The sequence below is a fragment of the Paramisgurnus dabryanus genome, chromosome 18, assembly GCF_030506205.2.
Source record: "Paramisgurnus dabryanus chromosome 18, PD_genome_1.1, whole genome shotgun sequence".
Lineage (NCBI taxonomy): Eukaryota > Metazoa > Chordata > Actinopteri > Cypriniformes > Cobitidae > Paramisgurnus > Paramisgurnus dabryanus.
Genome location: NC_133354.1, coordinates 5,328,762 through 5,348,500, shown reverse-complemented (window position 1 = coordinate 5,348,500; position 19,739 = coordinate 5,328,762). Strand labels below are relative to the sequence as shown.

At 35.0% G+C, this 19,739-nt stretch overlaps 1 protein-coding gene across 8 annotated transcripts in view; it reads right to left on the bottom strand.

The window, feature by feature from the left end:
- Positions 1 to 19,739, bottom strand: part of rapgef1b (Rap guanine nucleotide exchange factor (GEF) 1b) — a 56,947-nt gene that overhangs the window by 10,325 nt on the left and 26,883 nt on the right. For 2 of the 8 annotated variants that reach the window (XM_065243760.2, XM_065243757.2), the window contains 10 exons: positions 12,606 to 12,726; positions 12,264 to 12,450; positions 11,604 to 12,077; positions 11,307 to 11,512; positions 7,672 to 7,836; positions 5,059 to 5,205; positions 3,728 to 3,814; positions 3,562 to 3,647; positions 3,370 to 3,469; positions 3,020 to 3,095 (listed from right to left, as the gene is read on the bottom strand). In XM_065243760.2, the coding sequence (XP_065099832.1) occupies positions 3,020 to 3,095; positions 3,370 to 3,469; positions 3,562 to 3,647; positions 3,728 to 3,814; positions 5,059 to 5,205; positions 7,672 to 7,836; positions 11,307 to 11,512; positions 11,604 to 12,077; positions 12,264 to 12,450; positions 12,606 to 12,726 (1,649 nt within the window). Of the gene's footprint in view, positions 1 to 3,019; positions 3,096 to 3,369; positions 3,470 to 3,561; positions 3,648 to 3,727; positions 3,815 to 5,058; positions 5,206 to 7,671; positions 7,837 to 11,306; positions 11,513 to 11,603; positions 12,078 to 12,263; positions 12,451 to 12,605; positions 12,727 to 15,407; positions 15,471 to 19,739 lie in introns of all 8 variants that reach the window. The other 6 variants (XM_065243756.2, XM_065243755.2, XM_065243758.2 and 3 more) reach the window with 6 other exon arrangements.

The following is a 19,739-nucleotide window of genomic DNA, read 5'->3' as shown; positions in this document are numbered from 1 at the left end:
AAAGCCCCGGGGACCTATATATTGATAAAATGTACATCTTGAATGCACTTTAAGCCACTGAGGATAAAAGTTTCCATGCATAAATGTAAATATGAAGAATTGTGCGATGTATTTGAAAAAATCCAGTCCCCGCATAAATTTGCGGCCTTTGGCTGATTATCCATTGAATCATGTGATCGCATAATCGTGATTTTCTTGAAGAGACTGATTACACATTCATTAAATACTTTCACTTTAAATCTGCTTAAATCCAAAAATATTGCTTTGTTGGCAGAATCTGTTAAATGTCACGTCCCATTTTTTATCAAAGTCCTCTAGGTGCATGGAAGAATAATTGGACAAAAGACGGCATGTGTATGAGTCGAATTTTTTAGCTTTCCTCGCTAATAATGAGTTTTTACTGCAATCCGTAATTCCGCTTTTATCCACTAGGATACCCAACTTATAAAACACCGAAGCATCCACTAATTTAAAAACAGAAAAAAACTCTTTCTGAATCTGATCGCTAACAAAAATCCTTCACAAAAACGCAATTATTTCAGCTTTTGGACATTAATAAAACCCAAATGCTTAACCTAATGTGTGCTTCAGTTTCTTATTTTTTACATCACTTACAATCTTTTTAATTGCCTTTTTCATGAACTGTTTACTATGTCTTGTACAAAGTAGTGGATTAAGAGAATGCACTTAAAGGGTTTTGCAGTCAACTACCAATTAAATTACTAAAGTGACAAATCTGACATTTTCATTGCCACACTGCAAAAAATGACGGTCTTGTTTTCAGTAAAAATATCTAAAAATTCTTAAATTAAGATGTGTTTTCTTGATGAGCAAAATGACCTAAGAAAATAAGTCTAGTTATAGACCAATTTCGTGTTTGCAAACAGAGATGAGGTTTTTTGTGGGCGGAGCCAAACTGGTTGCAGAAAGTGACTGCTCCGCAGTAGGGTTGTGAAGTGTTTTAGCATTAAACCGTGATTTTTATGGATCCGGTGTTCTGTCGAAGTCTGATTCCCCTATGTTTCCCTTTAGTGCAATGTTTCTTATAGCGTTTTAATCACGTCACGTTTATTTTTTAGATAGATAAAAAGTTTAAATGGCTTGGCTACTGATATGCATGTATGTAATGTATATGTATTGTTCTTTTTTTGCTAAATCAATTATTTTTACAGTCTGAATCGCTAAAGTACATATAAAAGCAATACTATCATGTATTATATATAATAACGTTTATTAAATATTTCATAATTTTCCTGTTTTCTATTTCTTCCTTATATTTATCTTACGTGTTTGTTCTAAAACTATTATAAAAGTATTATGTTTAAACATACATTAAAAAGGCCTGTTTATATATTAATAACACTTTACATAATGTGTGTGTGTGTCTGCTATATTGATATATTTATTAAGTATCTAAACATAATAATTTTAGAACAAACAGGAAGAAGACATAAGCTAAGATATAAGGAAATAAAAAGAAATAATAGAAAACGAAAAAATTATGAAATATTTTTAAAAAATTGTGATGCTATTGCTTTTTCAGTATAAAAAAACATTTATTCTGAATAAATAATAATTGTAACGTGATTAAAACGCTATAGAAACACATGGAGGGAACAGACTTCGACAGAACACCGGACATCTTCTCTACTTATTTTCTATTCTAATTATTAAAAGATTTCCAGATGATTTCCTTGCTCCATTCTGTCCGTTTAAGGGCTTATTGTAATCATAAACACCTACGTTTATCTTCTAATGATGTCTTCGACGATGGTATTCTATAAAAATGAAAGCCATCTTTTTTGGCATTCTTATTCTGACACTTAACAGCACAACAGGACATTTTCTAGTGAGTTATCTTGCTCTTTTCACTCGTGTCTAATTCATTTCCACTGTTTTTCTGCAACCGCATTGCGCGCGCAGCTTGCAGTGACGTAACTGTGACGTCTACTCTAAATTGGTCTATAGAAAAAAAATTTACTTTTAGAGCTTAAAACAAGCAAAAAATCTGCCAATGGAATAAGAATTTTTTTCTTGAAATAAGTTTACTTTTCTCCATAAACACTTAATTCAAGAATTTTTTTGTAAAAAAAAAACTAGCCCTAGGTCATTTTGCTCATTAAAAAATACATCTTAATTTAAGAATATTTAGATATTTTACTGAAAACAAGACAAAAATACTAAGTAAGAAAGTCATTTTTTGCAGTGCATTAAAGTAAAATCACTACACTGCAAAAAATAACTTTCTTACTTAGTATTTTTGTCTTGTTTTCAGTAAAATATCTAAAAATTCTTAAATTAAGGTGCTTTTTCTTGGAGCGCAAAATGACCTAAGAAAATAAGTTTAGTTTTTAGATATAAAATATACAATTTAAGTGAATTTGTGCTTAAAACAAGCAAAATATCTGCCAATTAATTTTTCTGGAATTTAGTGTTTAAGAAAAACATTCAAGATTTTTTTGCTTACCCCATTGGCAGATTTTTTTTGCTTGTTTTATGCACAAAATCACTTAAATTTGATATTTTTGGTCTAAAAACTAGACTTATTTTGTTGAGTTGTTTTTCTCATCAAGAAAAGGCATCTTAATTTAAGAATTTTTTGATATTTTTACTGAAAACAAGACAAAAATATTAAATATAAATATAAACAAGCAAAAAAATCTGCCAATGGGGTAATTTATTTTTTGTTAAATAAGTTTTTTATTTAATTCAAGAAAAAAATTCTCACCCCACTGGCAGATAATTTTGCTTGTTTTAATCACAGATTGACTTTAATTTGATATTTTTGTCTTTTTTCTTGAGTCATTTTGCTAATTAAAAAAATGCATCTTAATTTAAAAAAAAATAGATTTTTCGACTGAAAACAAGACAAAACTTGTAAGTAAAGAAAACTCTTCACATAAATGAACTCTACCAACAATGCAAAATAAGAAAAACATCACATACACACAGATGAGCATCATAACAGTGACGTGCAATCCACAAACAGCTTTCAGGTAAAAGAAATAATGCAGATTACCTTTGCGATCCGTTTCTGTAGCGTGAACTAAAAGTATATCACCAGATCCGGCTCTTACATCTGGACCGTCATCATTCTGTCAGAGAGATGCAGAATTATTACTGCAGCCGATCACAGCACTGCACCAATGGGTGTGTGTGCGTCTGTCTGTTTCTGAGTGTGTGTCTGTGTGTGTGTGTGTGTGTGTGTCTGTCTGTTTCTGAGTGTGTGTGTGTGTCTGTCTGTCTCCAAGTGTGTGTCTGTATGCATGCATGCGTGTCTGTCTGTGTGTATGTTTGTGTGTGTGTATATAATACATTACGTAATTCTCAGTCAATCGCTGTATTTTGATGATTTCAATCTATTAATACCTCTGCTTTGAGTGTTATTAGGCTCATAATCTCGCTGTGATCAATGAGAGACAGTTCATCAATATCCTCTATGATCTGTCCATGACTGGATTCCTTCAATCTGTGTTGCGAGAAAACATAACACAAACATCAATCAAAACATGCTCAAAAATACATCAACACAAACAGACTTTACAGTGTTTAATGAGATACCTGTCCTTAGACAACGCCTCTTTGCTATTGGATGAGGGTATGTGAGGGGCGTGGTCATGAAGCCCATCATCACATGTTAAGGTGTCCTGAGGAAGTCCAAAAATAATCAACCTCCAAAATAACAGTAACACACAAATAAAACACAAAAGCAGAGTGCGGTACTTACAGTTTGATGCGTGTTGTCACCGTTTGCCTGCGTGGATGCGTATAGGTTCACGTACTCCCCTTCTCCACATTCATCAACACTTTCACTCTACGGCAAGAGAAGAGAGACATAAACAGGGTTTATTATTCATGACACAACAACATATACTGGCAAATCAAATAATGATAGATGAAAAACACCATAACATTCAGAACACAATATAAACAAGATTCATTTAAATCTTAAGAAGCTAGGGTGGTGTATTGCTATGTAAACTGCAAAAAATGATTTTCAAGAAAAAAAATTCTTGGTATTTTTGTCTTGTTTTCAGTAAAATATCTAAAAATTCTTAAATTAAGATGCTTTTTCTTGATGAGCAAAACGACCAAAAGAAATAAGTCTACTTTTTAGACCAAAAATATAAAATGTAAGTGATTTTGTGCATAAAGCAAGCAAAATAATCTGCCAATGGGGTAAGCAAATTTTTCTAGAATTTTTCTTGAATTTAGTGTTTAAGAAAAATGTTCAAGATTTTTTGCTTACCCCATTGGCAGATTTATTTGCTTGTTTTATGCACAAAATCACTTAAATTTGATATTTTTGGTCTAAAAACTATACTTATTTTCCTAGGTCATTTTGTTTATCAACAAAATATATCTTAAGATATTTTTACTGAAAACAAGACAAAAATACTAAGTAAGAAAGTCATTTTTTGCAGTTTAGTGCTAATCTGTGATTAGTGTTATTTTTGATTAACATAAAAAATAAAGTCTCTATTTTTCAGATCAAACTAATTAAAATATATTCTTTTAGTAGATGTTTTATTTAGATTTCTTATTTAAAAATACTTTCTTTACATTTTATTATTTTTTATAAACTCAGGAACTCCTGCAATTCCCTCGCGAACCACCAGGGGTTTGCGATCTCCCGTTTGGAAAACCCTGGCATACAACAGTAATATCTCCTCAAACCTGCATGATTTTAGTCATGTATTTAGTAAAAATGTTGTGAAAGTATTTAAATATTAATTAAATCCTAAAAGTAAACAGCAGAAAAGCTTACAAACACACAAATGTTTACTCAAAAATGCTACAGTATATGAAAACAACAATCAGTTCTGTAAGTGTACCACTAGATGGCGCTGCCGCACACATTTCTATTCAATACTTGCATAGCTCCTTAAATTACTAAAAGATTCTTTCCTACTGTAAGTCAGGATGTAAACATACTGTCAAAGTGAAAATTACTGGAAAATAACTAAAAATAACTGTGTGTGTGGTTTTTTTTAAAGAATCTACTTGCAAAAGTCAACACAAAGTGGACAGTGTGCATGTTGTCAAGTTTGTTTTTACCGCCGAGGTAAGAAGAGAGTCAGAGAGAGACGACTCGGAAGGAAGACAGACGGCCAGAGAAACCAGAGAACTGGTCAAGGACCCGTTAGAGACACCACCACCATCAAGAGCTCTGCTGGCATTGGTCAAGCCAACCAGGTCAGAACTCTGTGATTGGTCGAAACAGAAGAAAAGAAAGAAACAGGACAGAAAAGATGGAATCAGTCTGATGAAAGATTGAAAGAAGAGTGAAATGAGTACTATTCGGTTTAAAATGACATGACTGTGTGTGTACTTAACTAAGCACCTACAATAAAGAGAAAAACTCATCATCATATCCTACAACAAAGCTGTGTGTGTGTGTGTAGATGGAGATGGGGGTTTAAACTTCCGGATGTTTCTTAAGAGGGATTACAAGACCTGCACGGACTTGCCCTAAACACCAGTAACTACATTACACATCAGTCCATGAACACACACATACACACACAGACAGCTTGACAAACATGGCCCAACATGTTTTCCTAAGAGAAGGGAAAAAGCATCCCCCATTCTATTCCATCTGTGACATTCCGAAATATACGCATTCCACAGGGACTGAGGAAAAAACATCCATACGGAACCTCTCTCTCTCTCTCTCTCTCTCTCACACACACACACACACACACACACACACACACACACACACACACACACACACACACACACACACACACACACACACACACACACACTTTCCTCAGGCAAACACACACACACATCATATTTCTTCTGATGTGACCTCAGAGGTCAAAAGTCAATAGCACGAAACATTCCACAATAATTCCCAGATGCCGTTACCACGACAAACGGACACTCGCTAAAATTCATCACCACGGTAACCACAAATGACATTTGGAATAATGGCTTCCTGATCCCAGGCCTTGTTAAGACATATTTAATAAATCCTAACTAAAGTCAACATGACCTCATGTCACCGGTCGTACTGTAAAGGATTGTACATTATTTAAATGAAAAACAATCATAATCTTTAATCAAAATAATTATGACTCGCTATGACTTAAACTTTCCCCTGTGGATGACATCACCAAACCATCGAATCAATTTCCGATGGATAAAACCTGAACCCACATGACTATATTTCTTCTTAATTATCCCGTTTCATGACATTTCCATGTTAAAGGATTAGTCAATCATCTTAAGAAAATCCAGATAATTTACTCACCACCATGTCATCCAAAATGTTGATCTCTTTTTTTTGTTCAGTCGAGAAGAAATTATGTTTTTTAAGGAAACATTCCAGGATTTTTCTCATTTTAATGAACTTTAATGGACCCCAACACATAACAGTTTAAAAGCAGGACTGTTTTTAAAAAGGACTCTAAATGATCTCAAACGAGGCATAAGGGTCTTGTCTTGAGAAACGATTGTCGTTTTTGACAAGAAAAATTAAAAATATGCACTTTTAAACTACAACTTCTAGTCTTCCTCTGGTCGTGTGACATGCCAGCGTGACCTCACGCAATACATCATCATGTCAAAAGGTCACGGATGATGTATCGAAACTCTGGCCCATTGTTTACAAGTGTGGAGAAAGAGGACCGTTCCGACGTTGTTGTATGTCGAATGATAGTAATTAATGTCTTTGTGTCAGTTTATTGTTTAAAATGGTCCGCAAACGTGCATTTCATATATGTTACACGTGACCTTTTGACGTTATTACGCAATTACGTGAGGTCACACGACCGGAGGAAGACGAGAAGTTGTAGTTTAAAAGTGCATATTTTTTTTCTTGTCAAAAATGAGAATCGTTTCGCTAGATAAGACCCCGCCTCGTTTGAGATCGTTTAGAGTCCTTTGAAACCGCAATTTTAAACTGCATTAAAACCGTTATGTGTTGGGGTCCATTAAAGTACATTACAATTAGAAAAATCCTGGAATGTTTTCCTCAAAAAACATAATTTCTTCTCGACTGAACAAAGAAAGACATCAACATTTTGGATGACATGGTGGTGAGTAAATTATCTGGATATTTTTTTCAGAAAATGGACTAATCCTTTAAGATGAGTTTTAATCCTTGTATAACTTCACAAAGCAGTGCATCGTAAAATGTAGTATATCCAAAATTCGGCATCTACAGCTTTATTTTATGAAGGTATAAATTCTCATCTGGATAATTTTTTAAACGCTTGTAGCTGGTTTATAATTTAACATGATCAACAGACTCGCTCACACTAGGTTTGTAACATGAACACCTTAATGATCAATAAACCAGATACAATATGGGTAGATATTTGTAAAATCATACCAGTACTGATTTAAGATCAGTTTCTACTCATGTAAATAAAAGTGATGGCTACCATCAGCACAGACCCAAAACCAGGTTTTTACTTTAAATGTTGTTTTAATGCTGCATTAAGATTAAACCGTCAAGCCATGAACCTTAAATCCAGATCAACTTATAAATGAAGATTAAATGAGCTTTAGATTTAAACATCAGCTCTGGTCCCAATAAATCCCATCGGATGTACAAACTCCCGAAATAATCTTTAAGTATCATTTTAAATCATATGACTATTGAAACCACAGAGTTAGTCACATGCAAACAATTGCCCCTGATTGGTTGACACTCACCACAGGTGTGGTCAAAGAGGTGTGGCCACTGAGGAAAGAATTAGAAACTGATAGGCTGAGACCAAGAGCAGGCTCCGCCTCCTCCTGAAGGCCAACAGGAAGGGGAAGGGGAGAAAAAGAAGCTGATGATGATGATGATAAAGAAGAAGGAGAGGTGTGGGAAGCCTGGAGCGAAAGAGAAACATGGAGCAGGAGGAAAAGAGAAAGAAAAGGTCAGAAAAAACTGAGATAAAGTTAAAGACCAAAGAAGTTTTAGAGCAAGAGTTAAAAGACAAAATATAAGTAAAAGAGGGAAAAGTTAATTAAAAGACATTAAATGCATTTCACTTCCATACCGTGACATTTACAATTGCCAGTGGGAAACATTGTCAAGCCAAACTTGACTTTATCCTTCTGCATTACACGGGTACCCATTGACTTCCATTGTATCTGTTTATCCCACTATGGAAGTTACCATGAGTACTGCCAATTGTGTGCTTACTTTAATTTACCAAAATATCCTCTCATACTCCTGAGGGTGAGTAAATGATGATATTTAGCCTGTAAAAATGTCTTGTTTTCAGTACAAATATCTAAAAATTCTTAAATCAAGATATAAAGAAGAAAATAATGTTCTTATCCCTTTAGCAGATGTTTTAGCTTATTTTAAGCAAAAAAATTACTTAAATTTAAAACTAGACTTATTTTTATAATTTTTGCTCATCAAGAGAATGAGAAAACAAGACAAACATACTAAGAAAGTCATTTTGTTGGATACCTTTTTATGTTGAACTATCCCTTTAAAGATCCCTGCTGAATCAATAAGACCTCCAGGGTTCAAAATAAACACAATTTTTAACAAATAAAAAAGGCAAGAGGTGTTTAGGTCTCATATATGACGCTTAGGGTGACATGATGACTTATGCTGTTTGTGACTAATATGCAAAATATACATAAAATTTTTTTTAGGGGTGTAAATCGGATAGTTAATTCTGATGCAATACAATATCAATTTTCTCCGCCAGCGATGCGATATTTGCAGATACATCAACCACTTCTTAAGTGCAATTACGATTCGATTATTTATCAATATTTTTATTAATCAAAGGGGTGGGGCGTTATGATGAAAATTAAAATATTTTTATTAAAAACACTCAAAAGTTAATTTTGAAGAAACTATGACAGAAAGTTAACACATACTAGATTATTAATGAATTAAATGTTTTTAACAAATATCCCTTTAACGGGAATCGCGTCGTGATGAAGTGAAACTAAAGGGTAAATAAACACAAACTGAAGCAGATGTTGTAGAACATCTGGCGAACGATGATAGATAGCGCAAAAATTGTAAAAACTGATTATTTCCCACTATAAATGACATTATCTTAAATGAGTGTAACTACTGTAGCATGTAAATAATGCACATAAATAACGTGAGCAAGAGCGCTCAACAATTTTATCGAATCAACAGGCACGTGAAACCTAGCTAGCAGGTTGCTCAAACAACAAAATCACCAGCTAACTTACTTTAATTTGCAAGAACTATAGACTAATACAATAACAGGCTTAAATAAAGCCAAAACATAACTCATGGACACGCGTTTTATCAACTGGCTATCCTCCAGACAGTGATGGACCACGATTTCTCTCATTTTGGCCGTGTTGTGCACACTCGCGGTGTGAAGCGCATCCGCGCTATTCTCCGAGATGTTTTATTAACTGGGTAGTTATCCTCTAGACAGTGACGGACCACGTCTTTCCCTCATTTCAGCCATGTGGCGCACGTCCCCGCTATTCTCTGAGATGCACTTGACGGCCTTTTGCGCAGCTTTTTTTATTTTTTTTGGACAACCTAGTTAAGGCGGTAGGGTTTCCCAGCTTAGGCGGGCCGCCCAAACTGCAAAGTGCTGCGGGAAACCCGTCTAATTATATTTTAAACAAAGAGGTATACTTTGCCTCAGGTCATTTGAAATGCATACAACTAAACAAATACATAAGGATTATTTCTTTGTGTTCGGACTTCAGACAAATGCGAGCGCATGCACATGCGAGAGAGAGAGGATTTATAACACAAAACGAAATGACAAACTAAATGCGACACACTAATCGAATTACCTCAATTATCTTGCACAATCGAAATGTGCAAAAATCGAAATTGTAAAACGAATAATTGCACAGCCCTAGACACACGCTCGTCTTCTGTCTCTTTCGCTGTGTTTTTGCTGCTACAACCGCTTCGTTCCTGAATCGCATTCACTTGCTGACACTTGCAGATGAAATTAAACATAAGCGTAGATGGACGTTATGTCAAGGATGAGAACGAGGGAGTGTCAAAATAGCAGTACCTCATATCGATATTTTAGGTGTGGCATCGATTCGCTAGAAATATAATCATTGTTAGGGTTGCATAACGATTAACCGTGATTAATCGTTTGCAGAATAAAGGTTTTTGTTTACGTCATATATGTGTGTGTACTGTGTATAATAATTATGTATAAATAAATATACACACATGCATGTATAATTGTAAGAAAAAAATATTTATAGATTAAATATTTGTATATAATATAAATTATTTATAAATATAAAATGTAAATACGCCCTTAAATATCTACATGTATGTGTATTTATTTATGCATAATTATTATACACAGTACACACACATATATGATGTAAACAAAAACTTTTATTCTGCAAACGATTAATCGCGATTAATCGTTATGCAGCCCTTATCAATGTATTGATCTATATCAAAGTATCGTTACACCCCTACTAAATTATCTCAACTCATTGCCATTGGCAGGTGTGGCAAATATTTTGGACCCTAAAAACCAGAGAGATTTAGTCAATTCTGACACCATGTTGCCTTTAAAGGAGACATATCATGAAAATCATGACATCTTTAAGTGCTATAATTGGGTCCACAGTGCTTCTATCAACGTAGAAAATGTGAATTTTGGTAAATCATTCTTTGCAAGCATGTGAAAAAATAGCTCATTGAAATTTGGCTCCCCTTGTGATGTCAGAAGGGGATATTACCACCCCTTAATCTACACTATCCAATAACGACACTGCCATTAAGTGCAAATTTCAGCTCATTTGCATTTTAAAGGACACACCCAAAAACTGCACATTTTTGCTCACACCTACAAAGTGTCAATTTTAACACGTTATGATAAATTATCTTTGGGGTATTTTAAGCTTAAACTTCGCATATGTACTCTGGGGACACCAAAGAGTTATTTGACATCTTAAAAAAGTCTTGTGAAATGTCCCCTTTAAGAATAAAAAGAAAAGTTTATGGAGAAGAAAAGTACTGTATGATCTGAAATGTCTATTGTTATGCTTGGAGGTTCACATGCTATTTAAATTTAAACCAGCAAAGAAAAAAGACGAGAGAAAAAGAGAGAGAGCATGGCGTTGGTTTTCTTGTTGTGGCACAAATTCCCATCAGCATGAATGCAATCCTGCAACTTTAGTCTGTAACTGTTTTACTAAAGCCCCGGTTAATCCATGTTTTCCACTTGACCATTCACTGACCCTGGCGTGGTCATGCTGGCCTCCTTTAAAGCACCATCACTTTTACCGACCCGCTCTATGCTCAATGACCGATTACATGCATGTGATGCACCGCGTGCACGTGGACGCCAACTCACCAGCTGTCTCTGTTTGGGCGGCAGGGCGGGCGGTGGCACGGGCTCGTGAACAGAATCCGAACTGCTGTAAGAATCATTTGAGCCGTAAACCTCCTGAAATCGCTTATTCCTCCGCTGCTCGTAAATACTCTCGTTCTGAGGCATCTGATAAAACACAGACGGCTGTGGTTCGGAGTAATCCTCAACAAACTGCATGTACTGCAGGACTGCAGAGAGAGAGAGAAAGAGTTAGACACAAGTGAGAAAACACACAACAAACCTATTAGTTTTAGTTTATTAAGGTTTTTTGTATTTTACTTTGTTTGCCCTTCTTCTCTGGTAATGGTGGTGGGCTCTCGGGGTCGGTACCCTGCGAGAGGTCGTCCCTGCCGTTGACCTGCGGTAAGGGGGAGACCGGCGTCAACACGGGGAAGGGCGGCGTCGACTGATCCTCTTCCGATAGGTTGTCGTAGTGTGAAGGAAGGCGCTCGTACAGAGGATAGGGCGATATGATTGGCACAGATCTGCGCTTTTTCTGCGGGAGGGCGGGGGGGAGCGTGCTATTGTTGGGTCCTGGCGTGAGGGGCGGAGTACAGTAGTCCAGGGAAGAATGACTGGTCACGGGAGCACTAAACCGGGGATGGGTTGGGCATTGGCCGGGGCTTAGCGACTGGGATTCTCCGTAGCATTCTGGGAGGGGGCTCAGACTGCTGCATGGACCCGTGGGAAACGGTAAGGGATCGGAAACGGACAGATCCTGATTCAGGAAGTCGTAATCGGGATCGTATCCCTCTGTAGAAAAACAAAGGGAATGACATGTGTTTGTTACACAAACTTTGGACATCTGTTGTTCCACAAACAAAATTATGCATGGGAGGAAAACATGATTTTGATAAACATAGTTTGTGCCAAAAATCAAGTCTTTTTGTTTTGGGACAGCATTAGATGATGGTCTGGATTAAACAAACGTTTGTTTACCGAGTGTTTCACAGCTAGTGTTTCGCGAACACTGCCCGCTGTCTCGCTCCAGAGAAGAAAGCTGTTCGTCTGACTTGCTCAGTTTTCCCATACTGTTACAGGGAGAGAGACGAGGAGAATCTCCTCCGTACGACTGACTGCCACCGGAGAAACGTCTCTGGAGAAGATCGACATCAAACTCCTGCTGCTGGAACCAAAAAACAAAACTTGCTTAGGATGACTAAATGATGAAGCCGTACCCCCAAACCCATGCCATTGGGTGAGATAGAGATTGACAAGGTGTTTAAACAGAAAGTCAATGACATAAAGACACGTTTGACATGATGTGATCGGGTGTCGTACCTGTCGGCGAGATCCAGGAGTCAGACTGTTACCACGTGGGATTCGACTCATTGGCGCTACCACGGCAACACGAGTGGGTGAGGCGGCAGACTGTCGCCTCTTCGGTGGCAGAGCGGGCGGGCTACGGGCACAACATTCATAAATATGCAAATCAGTTCGCAAATATGCAACAAACAATCTAACAAGGTCAAGCAAAACAAGCTCGGACAGACAGCACAAACACAGTTAGTGAGGATTTAATTGGACACACACACACACATTTAAGCAGAAGGATGGTGGGTTTAGATCTTGGGTTTCTCCGATGGCTCTTTACACATCAATGAAGCTTTACCAACCATGAAAACATAAAGAAATAATGAAAGTGGGAGGAATTAGAGCGGGAAGAATCCTGAAGGAAAAAGATTCCTATTGGAATTTCTATCAGAACTTGAAACAAACTCTTACGAGATTCGTGTAGAAAACTTTAAACAAACAAAAACTGAAACACTAAAAGGAAGAAAATGTATTTATACAACCTTAGCATGAAAGACTATAAAGACATTTACATGAGTTTTAACTTGTGGCGCCATCCCGTTATACCTACTTAAGTGCTCCTTACAAACCCCTGTAGGCCAAGAGAGGTATTGCATGCGTCCAAAGCCTTTGTACGCATTAAGAGTCAAATGTAGTTTGCGAGGCTGTGCATTCGACTGTGTACTTTACACTGGCGTACACGTAAAAAAAATTCCAAGCCTGAAGTACAGTTTGTTTTTACAGGTATCCGAATCTACGAGAACGTACGCAAATGCATAGCCTTGCATTGCAGTTTATTTGACTCGTACATGTACACAGATGTTCAACACATGCGCACTGCGACAAACCGCAATGCATCTCCTTGGCTACATACTACATTCTCGGGGATGCGCATGTGCGCATTGCGTTCAATGTACGTGCAGTTACAAAATGCAGTGCAGTTACAGTTCGAAATGTCGATAAAAAACTTTTGTGATTTTTCAAAATGTCGATAAAAACTGTTCGTAATATTTCCGAAATGATTTTTTTGTGATATATTCAAAATGTAAATAAAAACGTTTGTGATATTTTGGAAATGTCAATAAAAAAAGTTTATGATATTTTTGAAATGTAAATAAAAAAGTTTGTGATATTTTCTAAGTGTCAATAAAAAAAACGTTTGTGATATTTTCGAAATGTCAATAAAAAAACATTCGTAATATTTCCGAAATGATTTTTTGTAATATTTTCAAAATGTCAATAAAAAAAGTTTGTGATATTTTCGAAATGTAAATAAAAACAGTTTGTGATATTTTCTAAAAAACTGTTTGTGATATTTTCGAAATGTAAATAAAAAAGTTTGTGATATTTTCTAAGTGTCAATAAAAAAAACCGTTTGTGATATTTTCGAAATGTCAATAAAAAAACGTTCGTAATATTTCCGAAATGATTTTTTGTAATATTTTCAAAATGTCAATAAAAAAAGTTTGTGATATTTTCGAAATGTAAATAAAAACAGTTTGTGATATTTTCTAAAAAACTGTTTGTGATATTTTCGAAATGTCAATAAAAAAACGTTCGTAATATTTTCTAAGTGTCAATAAAAAAACCATTTGTGATATTTTCGAAATGTCAATAAAAAACCGTTCGTAATATTTCCGAAATTATTTTTTGTGATATTTTCAAAATGTCAATAAAAAAAGTTTGTGATATTTTCGAAATGTAAATAAAAACCGTTTGTAATATTTTCAAAATGTAAATAAAAACTTGTGTGATATTTTCAAAATGTCGATAAAAAACATTTGTAATATTTTCTAAATGACGATTAATTTTTTTTTATATTTTCAAAATGTCAATAAAAAGTTTGTGATATTGTCGAAATGTAAATAAAAAAAGTATGTGATATTTTTTAAATGTCGATTAAAAAAAGTTTGTAATATTTTCGAAATGTCGATATAAAAACGTTTGTGATATTTTCAAAATGTCAATAAAAAAGGTTGTGATATTTTCGAAATGTAAATAAAATCCGTTTGTGATATTTTCGAAATGTCGATTAAAAAAATGTTTGCAATATTTTCTAAATGTCAGTAAAAAAAGTTTGTGATATTTTCCAAATGTAAATAAAATCCGTTTGTGATATTTTCGAAATGTCGATTAAAAAAATGTTTGCAATATTTTCTAAATGTCAGTAAAAAAAGTTTGTGATATTTTCCAAATGTAAATAAAATCCGTTTGTGATATTTTCGAAATGTCGATTAAAAAAATGTTTGCAATATTTTCTAAATGTCAGTAAAAAAAGTTTGTGATATTTTCGAAATGTAAATAAAAACCGTTTGTGATATTTTCGAAATGTCAATAAATAAAAAAACTTTGCGATATTTTCTAAATGTCAATTAAAAAAAACTGTTTGTGATAACGTGCAGTTACAAAAATCCAATGGTGCGCGTACAGTTTGCAGACCCTTGCGTATATGTAAAACAGAATCGTACCTCTAGGATACAGATATTAATGCAGAGGTCACTTATCATTCAGGATCACTGAAAATTTCAACTTATGATAGAAACTCCCACTGGAATCCTGTACACATTCCCATTGGATTGATTAACTAAGGCTCATTCTGTAGGTCCACCATGCAAATTCACTCATGTCAGGCTTTCCTCTGATTGGCCGTCACTCTACAATGTGGATTTCAAATGGATCCACACTGCCACACAATGACATGCAGGTAACAGTGGCGTCCAATAAGAAAGACTGATGGGTGTAACTGTCTCATAATGCACACACGCATGTACACCCCACTGGCTAACGTACATTTCCATCGCTGTGGCTCTCCGCTGCCCGGCAACAGGATCGGTGCACATCTGCATCCTGGTCCTGGCCACAGGACAACCAAACAATCCCCGAACACAGAGAACGATCAGGTCGGACAAAAGATTGCAGAGAAAACACGGAAATCAGAAAACATAGAAACACAAAGATGACACAACTGGAGGACAGCAACAAAAGATGAAGAGACAGAAAGTGTGACAAGATACAGTGAAAGAATCATTTGTCAGAGCAGACGAAGGAAGGACAGTTTGTTCAATATGTCGTACTGCTGTTTAACTATTGAACATACAATTGTTCAATATGAAGTTTGAGATATCTGACATATATAATAATATAATAAGATAACAGTTTTTGTATTATTTTCTTAATGGCAATAAAAAACACTTTTGTGATATTTTCGAAATGTCGAAAAAACCCCGTTTGTGATATTTTCGAAATGTCGGAAAACATTTTTGTGATATTTTCTAAATGGCAGTAAAACAAATGTTTTTTGATATTTTTTAATGTCGATAAAAAACCTTTTTTTTATATTTTCTAAATGTCGATTAAAAACGTTTGTGATATTTTTTCAATGTTGATAAAAACGTTTGTGAAATTTTCACAATATCGAAAAAAACTTTTGTAATATTTTCTAAATGTCAATAAAAAACTTTTTTTTTTGATATTTTCTAAATGTCGATAGAAAAACTTTTGTGATATTTTCTCAATGTCAATAAAAACACGTCGATAAAAAAAACGTTTGCAATATTTTTTTCAATGTCGGTTGAAAAAAACCTTGTTTTATATTTATGTCGATTAAAATTATAATTTTTTCAATTTCGTTAAAAACTTTTTTTTATATTTTCTAAATGTTGATTAAAAACTTGTGATATTTTCTAAATGTCATAAAAAATCATTTTGTGATATTTTCTCAATGTCGATAAAAACACGTTTGCAATATTTTTTCAATGTCGGTTGCAATATATCGTTTTTTATCGTTTGCAATATATTTATATATATATATATATATATTTTTTTTTTTTTCAATGTTGATCATAGGTGTGATTGGCAAAGGACAAAAAAGCAGGAAAATATACGACACACCTACCATGACGTGGCGACATACATACGCACGCATGCACGCATAAAATGAAATACAGTTGAAATATAATTTGGGCTCAAAATTTATCGATCTGAGTGGCCAATCATCAATATGCTTGGGCAAGTGCCACCCTGACCATTATGTAGTCTTGCCACTGCATCAGACTGAACAAAATCATCTTGTGCATTTAAAGGTAAATACATCAATGTGGTGCATTTTGAGAGTAAAAATAAGTGACTAAATCTATGAGGATTTTTTTGTTCTTGTAAACAAATTTGTGCCCTTTTAGTAAAATCTTTGGTTACATATTGTAATAATAATAATAATAAGGCACACAAACCACATACACAACTTGATAAATGAGATTCGCCATTGGTCAAAACATGTTTAATGTTTATAGAATAATTAGTGGGGGAATTTAATACAGATTAATTATTGATTACAACATTTGATCGCTGAATTTAAAGTGGATACTGTTACATTAAAGTTACTTAATTCAAATGATGCTGTGACTTTCTGGAAAGACAGTCAAGTGCATTTGTCTTATTTTGCATAGTTCTTTTGGTAAAGCATCTAACAGTCAAGAGCTAAGCGTTTCACAAACCAGATCCATGAATGTGTGTGTTTATCATTATATTATTCTGTAATCCCAAGCATTACTGCCCGATTCACAAACCATTAAGAGAAGCAAATGTATGCGTGTGTTCGTCAGGATGACGTTGGATCTGATTTGCGTGGATGTGTGCGTTAACGTATGTGATTACAGTATAATATAATGCAAGCAAACTTTTTGACACAAACGCAACTTTATATTGATATCGCGAGACCGCATTTCACCTCGATGAGAAATCTGATATTTACATTACTGGCATATAGCGGTCTGATTTGAAACGGACAGTTTTGTCAAAGCAGCAAACACCTGGCTGGCTCTCTTAATTTCTTACCACTAAAATGCTGTTTGTCTCTGCCTATTCCTTCCCATGCCCAGCGCCACTGATTTAAGTCCTTTATCAATTAGGTCGTCTTACCTAGGCTTCACTTTTCATCCTGCTGATAAAGTTAACTTGTTATGACTTCTCCGCGCCGCGACCGCGCGGCATCTGCAGCTGGATCTCAGCCACACCTCAAATACCCCTCCCTATTCTACTTCTTATTGGCTAGTTTGTTAGTTTGGTTGAGAGTGAAAGATGTGCGCATTATTTTTTTTATTCGCAGCGAACACCACACGCCGGAGATCCGACTGCAAGCTCTTTAGTGAGCTCTGCTTTGAATGAAGTTCCATCGTGACAAATAAATAGACTATTTGCGGAGTGATATGCGGTCATTTATAACGATGCCTTGCACCCCCCACACACACAAAAAAAATTGGATTTGCATGATTCACGAAAGCCTCATTTTCAGGTCGGAAAAGCCGGAATTCCGGATTTATCCGGAAGAATCACACCCCTGGTTGATAAAAAAAGTTTGTGAACTTTTCACAATGTCGAAAAAAACGTTTGTAATATTTTCTAAATGTCAATAAAAAACTTTTTTAAAAATATTTTCTAAATGTCGATAGAAAAACTTTTGTGATATTTTCTCAATGTCAATAAAAAAACTGTTTGCAATATTTTTTTCAATGTCGGTTGAAAAAAACCTTGTTTTATATTTATGTCGATTAAAATGATAATTTTTTCAATGTCATTAAAAACTTTTTTTATATTTTCTAAAGTTCGATTAAAAACTTGTGATATTTTCTAAATGTCATAAAAAATCATTTTGTGATATTTTCTCAATGTCGATAAAAACACGTTTGCAATATTTTTTTCAATGTCGGTTGAAAAAAAACTTTTTTAATTATTTTCTAAATGTCAAAAAAATAATTTTGCAATATATCGTTTTTTATCGTTTGCTATATATATATATATTTTTTTGAAGTTCGGTTAAAAATCATTTTATATTTTCTAAATGTCGATAAAAAACTTGTAATATTTTCCCAAAGTCATAAAAAAAAATTGGGTATTGGTTTTAAGACAACTTTTATGAAAGGTTAATTCACTTCAAATGTTGACTAGTGTCTTATAATCGTAGAAACGGACTCATAATCGGCTTTATGTTAACAAATGTAACTTAACAACAAAATGAGTTTAAAAATATCTTAGATACTAAAATCACCTCAAACTAATTTGTAAAAAAAATTAAATATGCTCCTAGACCAGGAGTGGGGAATCCTGGGTCCTGGTGGGCCACTGTCCTGCAGAGTTTAGTTGCAACCCTAATCAAACACACCTGAATTTCATTTCCAAGTAATCCTGAAGACTTGAATTAGATTTCTCAGGTGTGTTTAATTAGGGTTGGAACTAAACTCTGCAGGACAGTGGCCCTCCAGGACCAGAGTTGCCCACCCCTGTCCTAGACCAATATACAGTTCTGCTGCCCAAAGCTTGCTTGCGTCTTTTCTGACTTGCATTTGTTAAAAATAAATTTGCAGTCAACAGTAGTAGTCTGAATCAAATACTTTCCCCTGTAAGAAAGTGTACGTCTGGCAGTTTCACTACTGCATAAACCAGACATAGAAACATAAATGGAAAAACAAAGTTCTGCTTCGGAAGCCAATTGCGTCACATGAGCGTGCGTGTGTGTCTGTGTGGCGGATGATGTTCTCATTTATATTTATACAGACTGAGATATTTTAGCTGTAAGCAGAACAACAGATTTAAGAATGAATTTGACTCATAAGCCGTCATGAAATAAACTGAATCACCTGCTGCACGTCACTCTGCCTAGTGCACACTAATGCCACTTTTCCATTGCATAGTACCCCACGGTTTGGTTTGGGTCAGATCGGGTCAAGTTACCTCACGTTGGCTTGGTTAGCTTTTCCATCGAGTTTAGTAACACTTCGGAGTGGGAGGGATTATAGGTGTGTCATCATATTTGCATACATTCATTTAACGTTATTTCTCAGTCAGCCACAAAATTAAAATTAAACACCAAAAATAGGTGTTTACACATCGCGTTTATCACTACCTCTGTCTCACATAACAGTTTCTGTACAAACACCCGTGGCATCAGTCGACGCACTCCGCTGAGCCTCATTTAAGTTGCATTTAAGCATACATGCGGACGTGCGGATTGCGAATGTGCCGTCACAAACTACAAGTCTGGAAAAACTGGTATGGTGTTCATGATTCTCAACTTGTGGATGTTTTTCATCGCGAAAAGGGAGTTTGAGAACTTACAACAAAGCACAG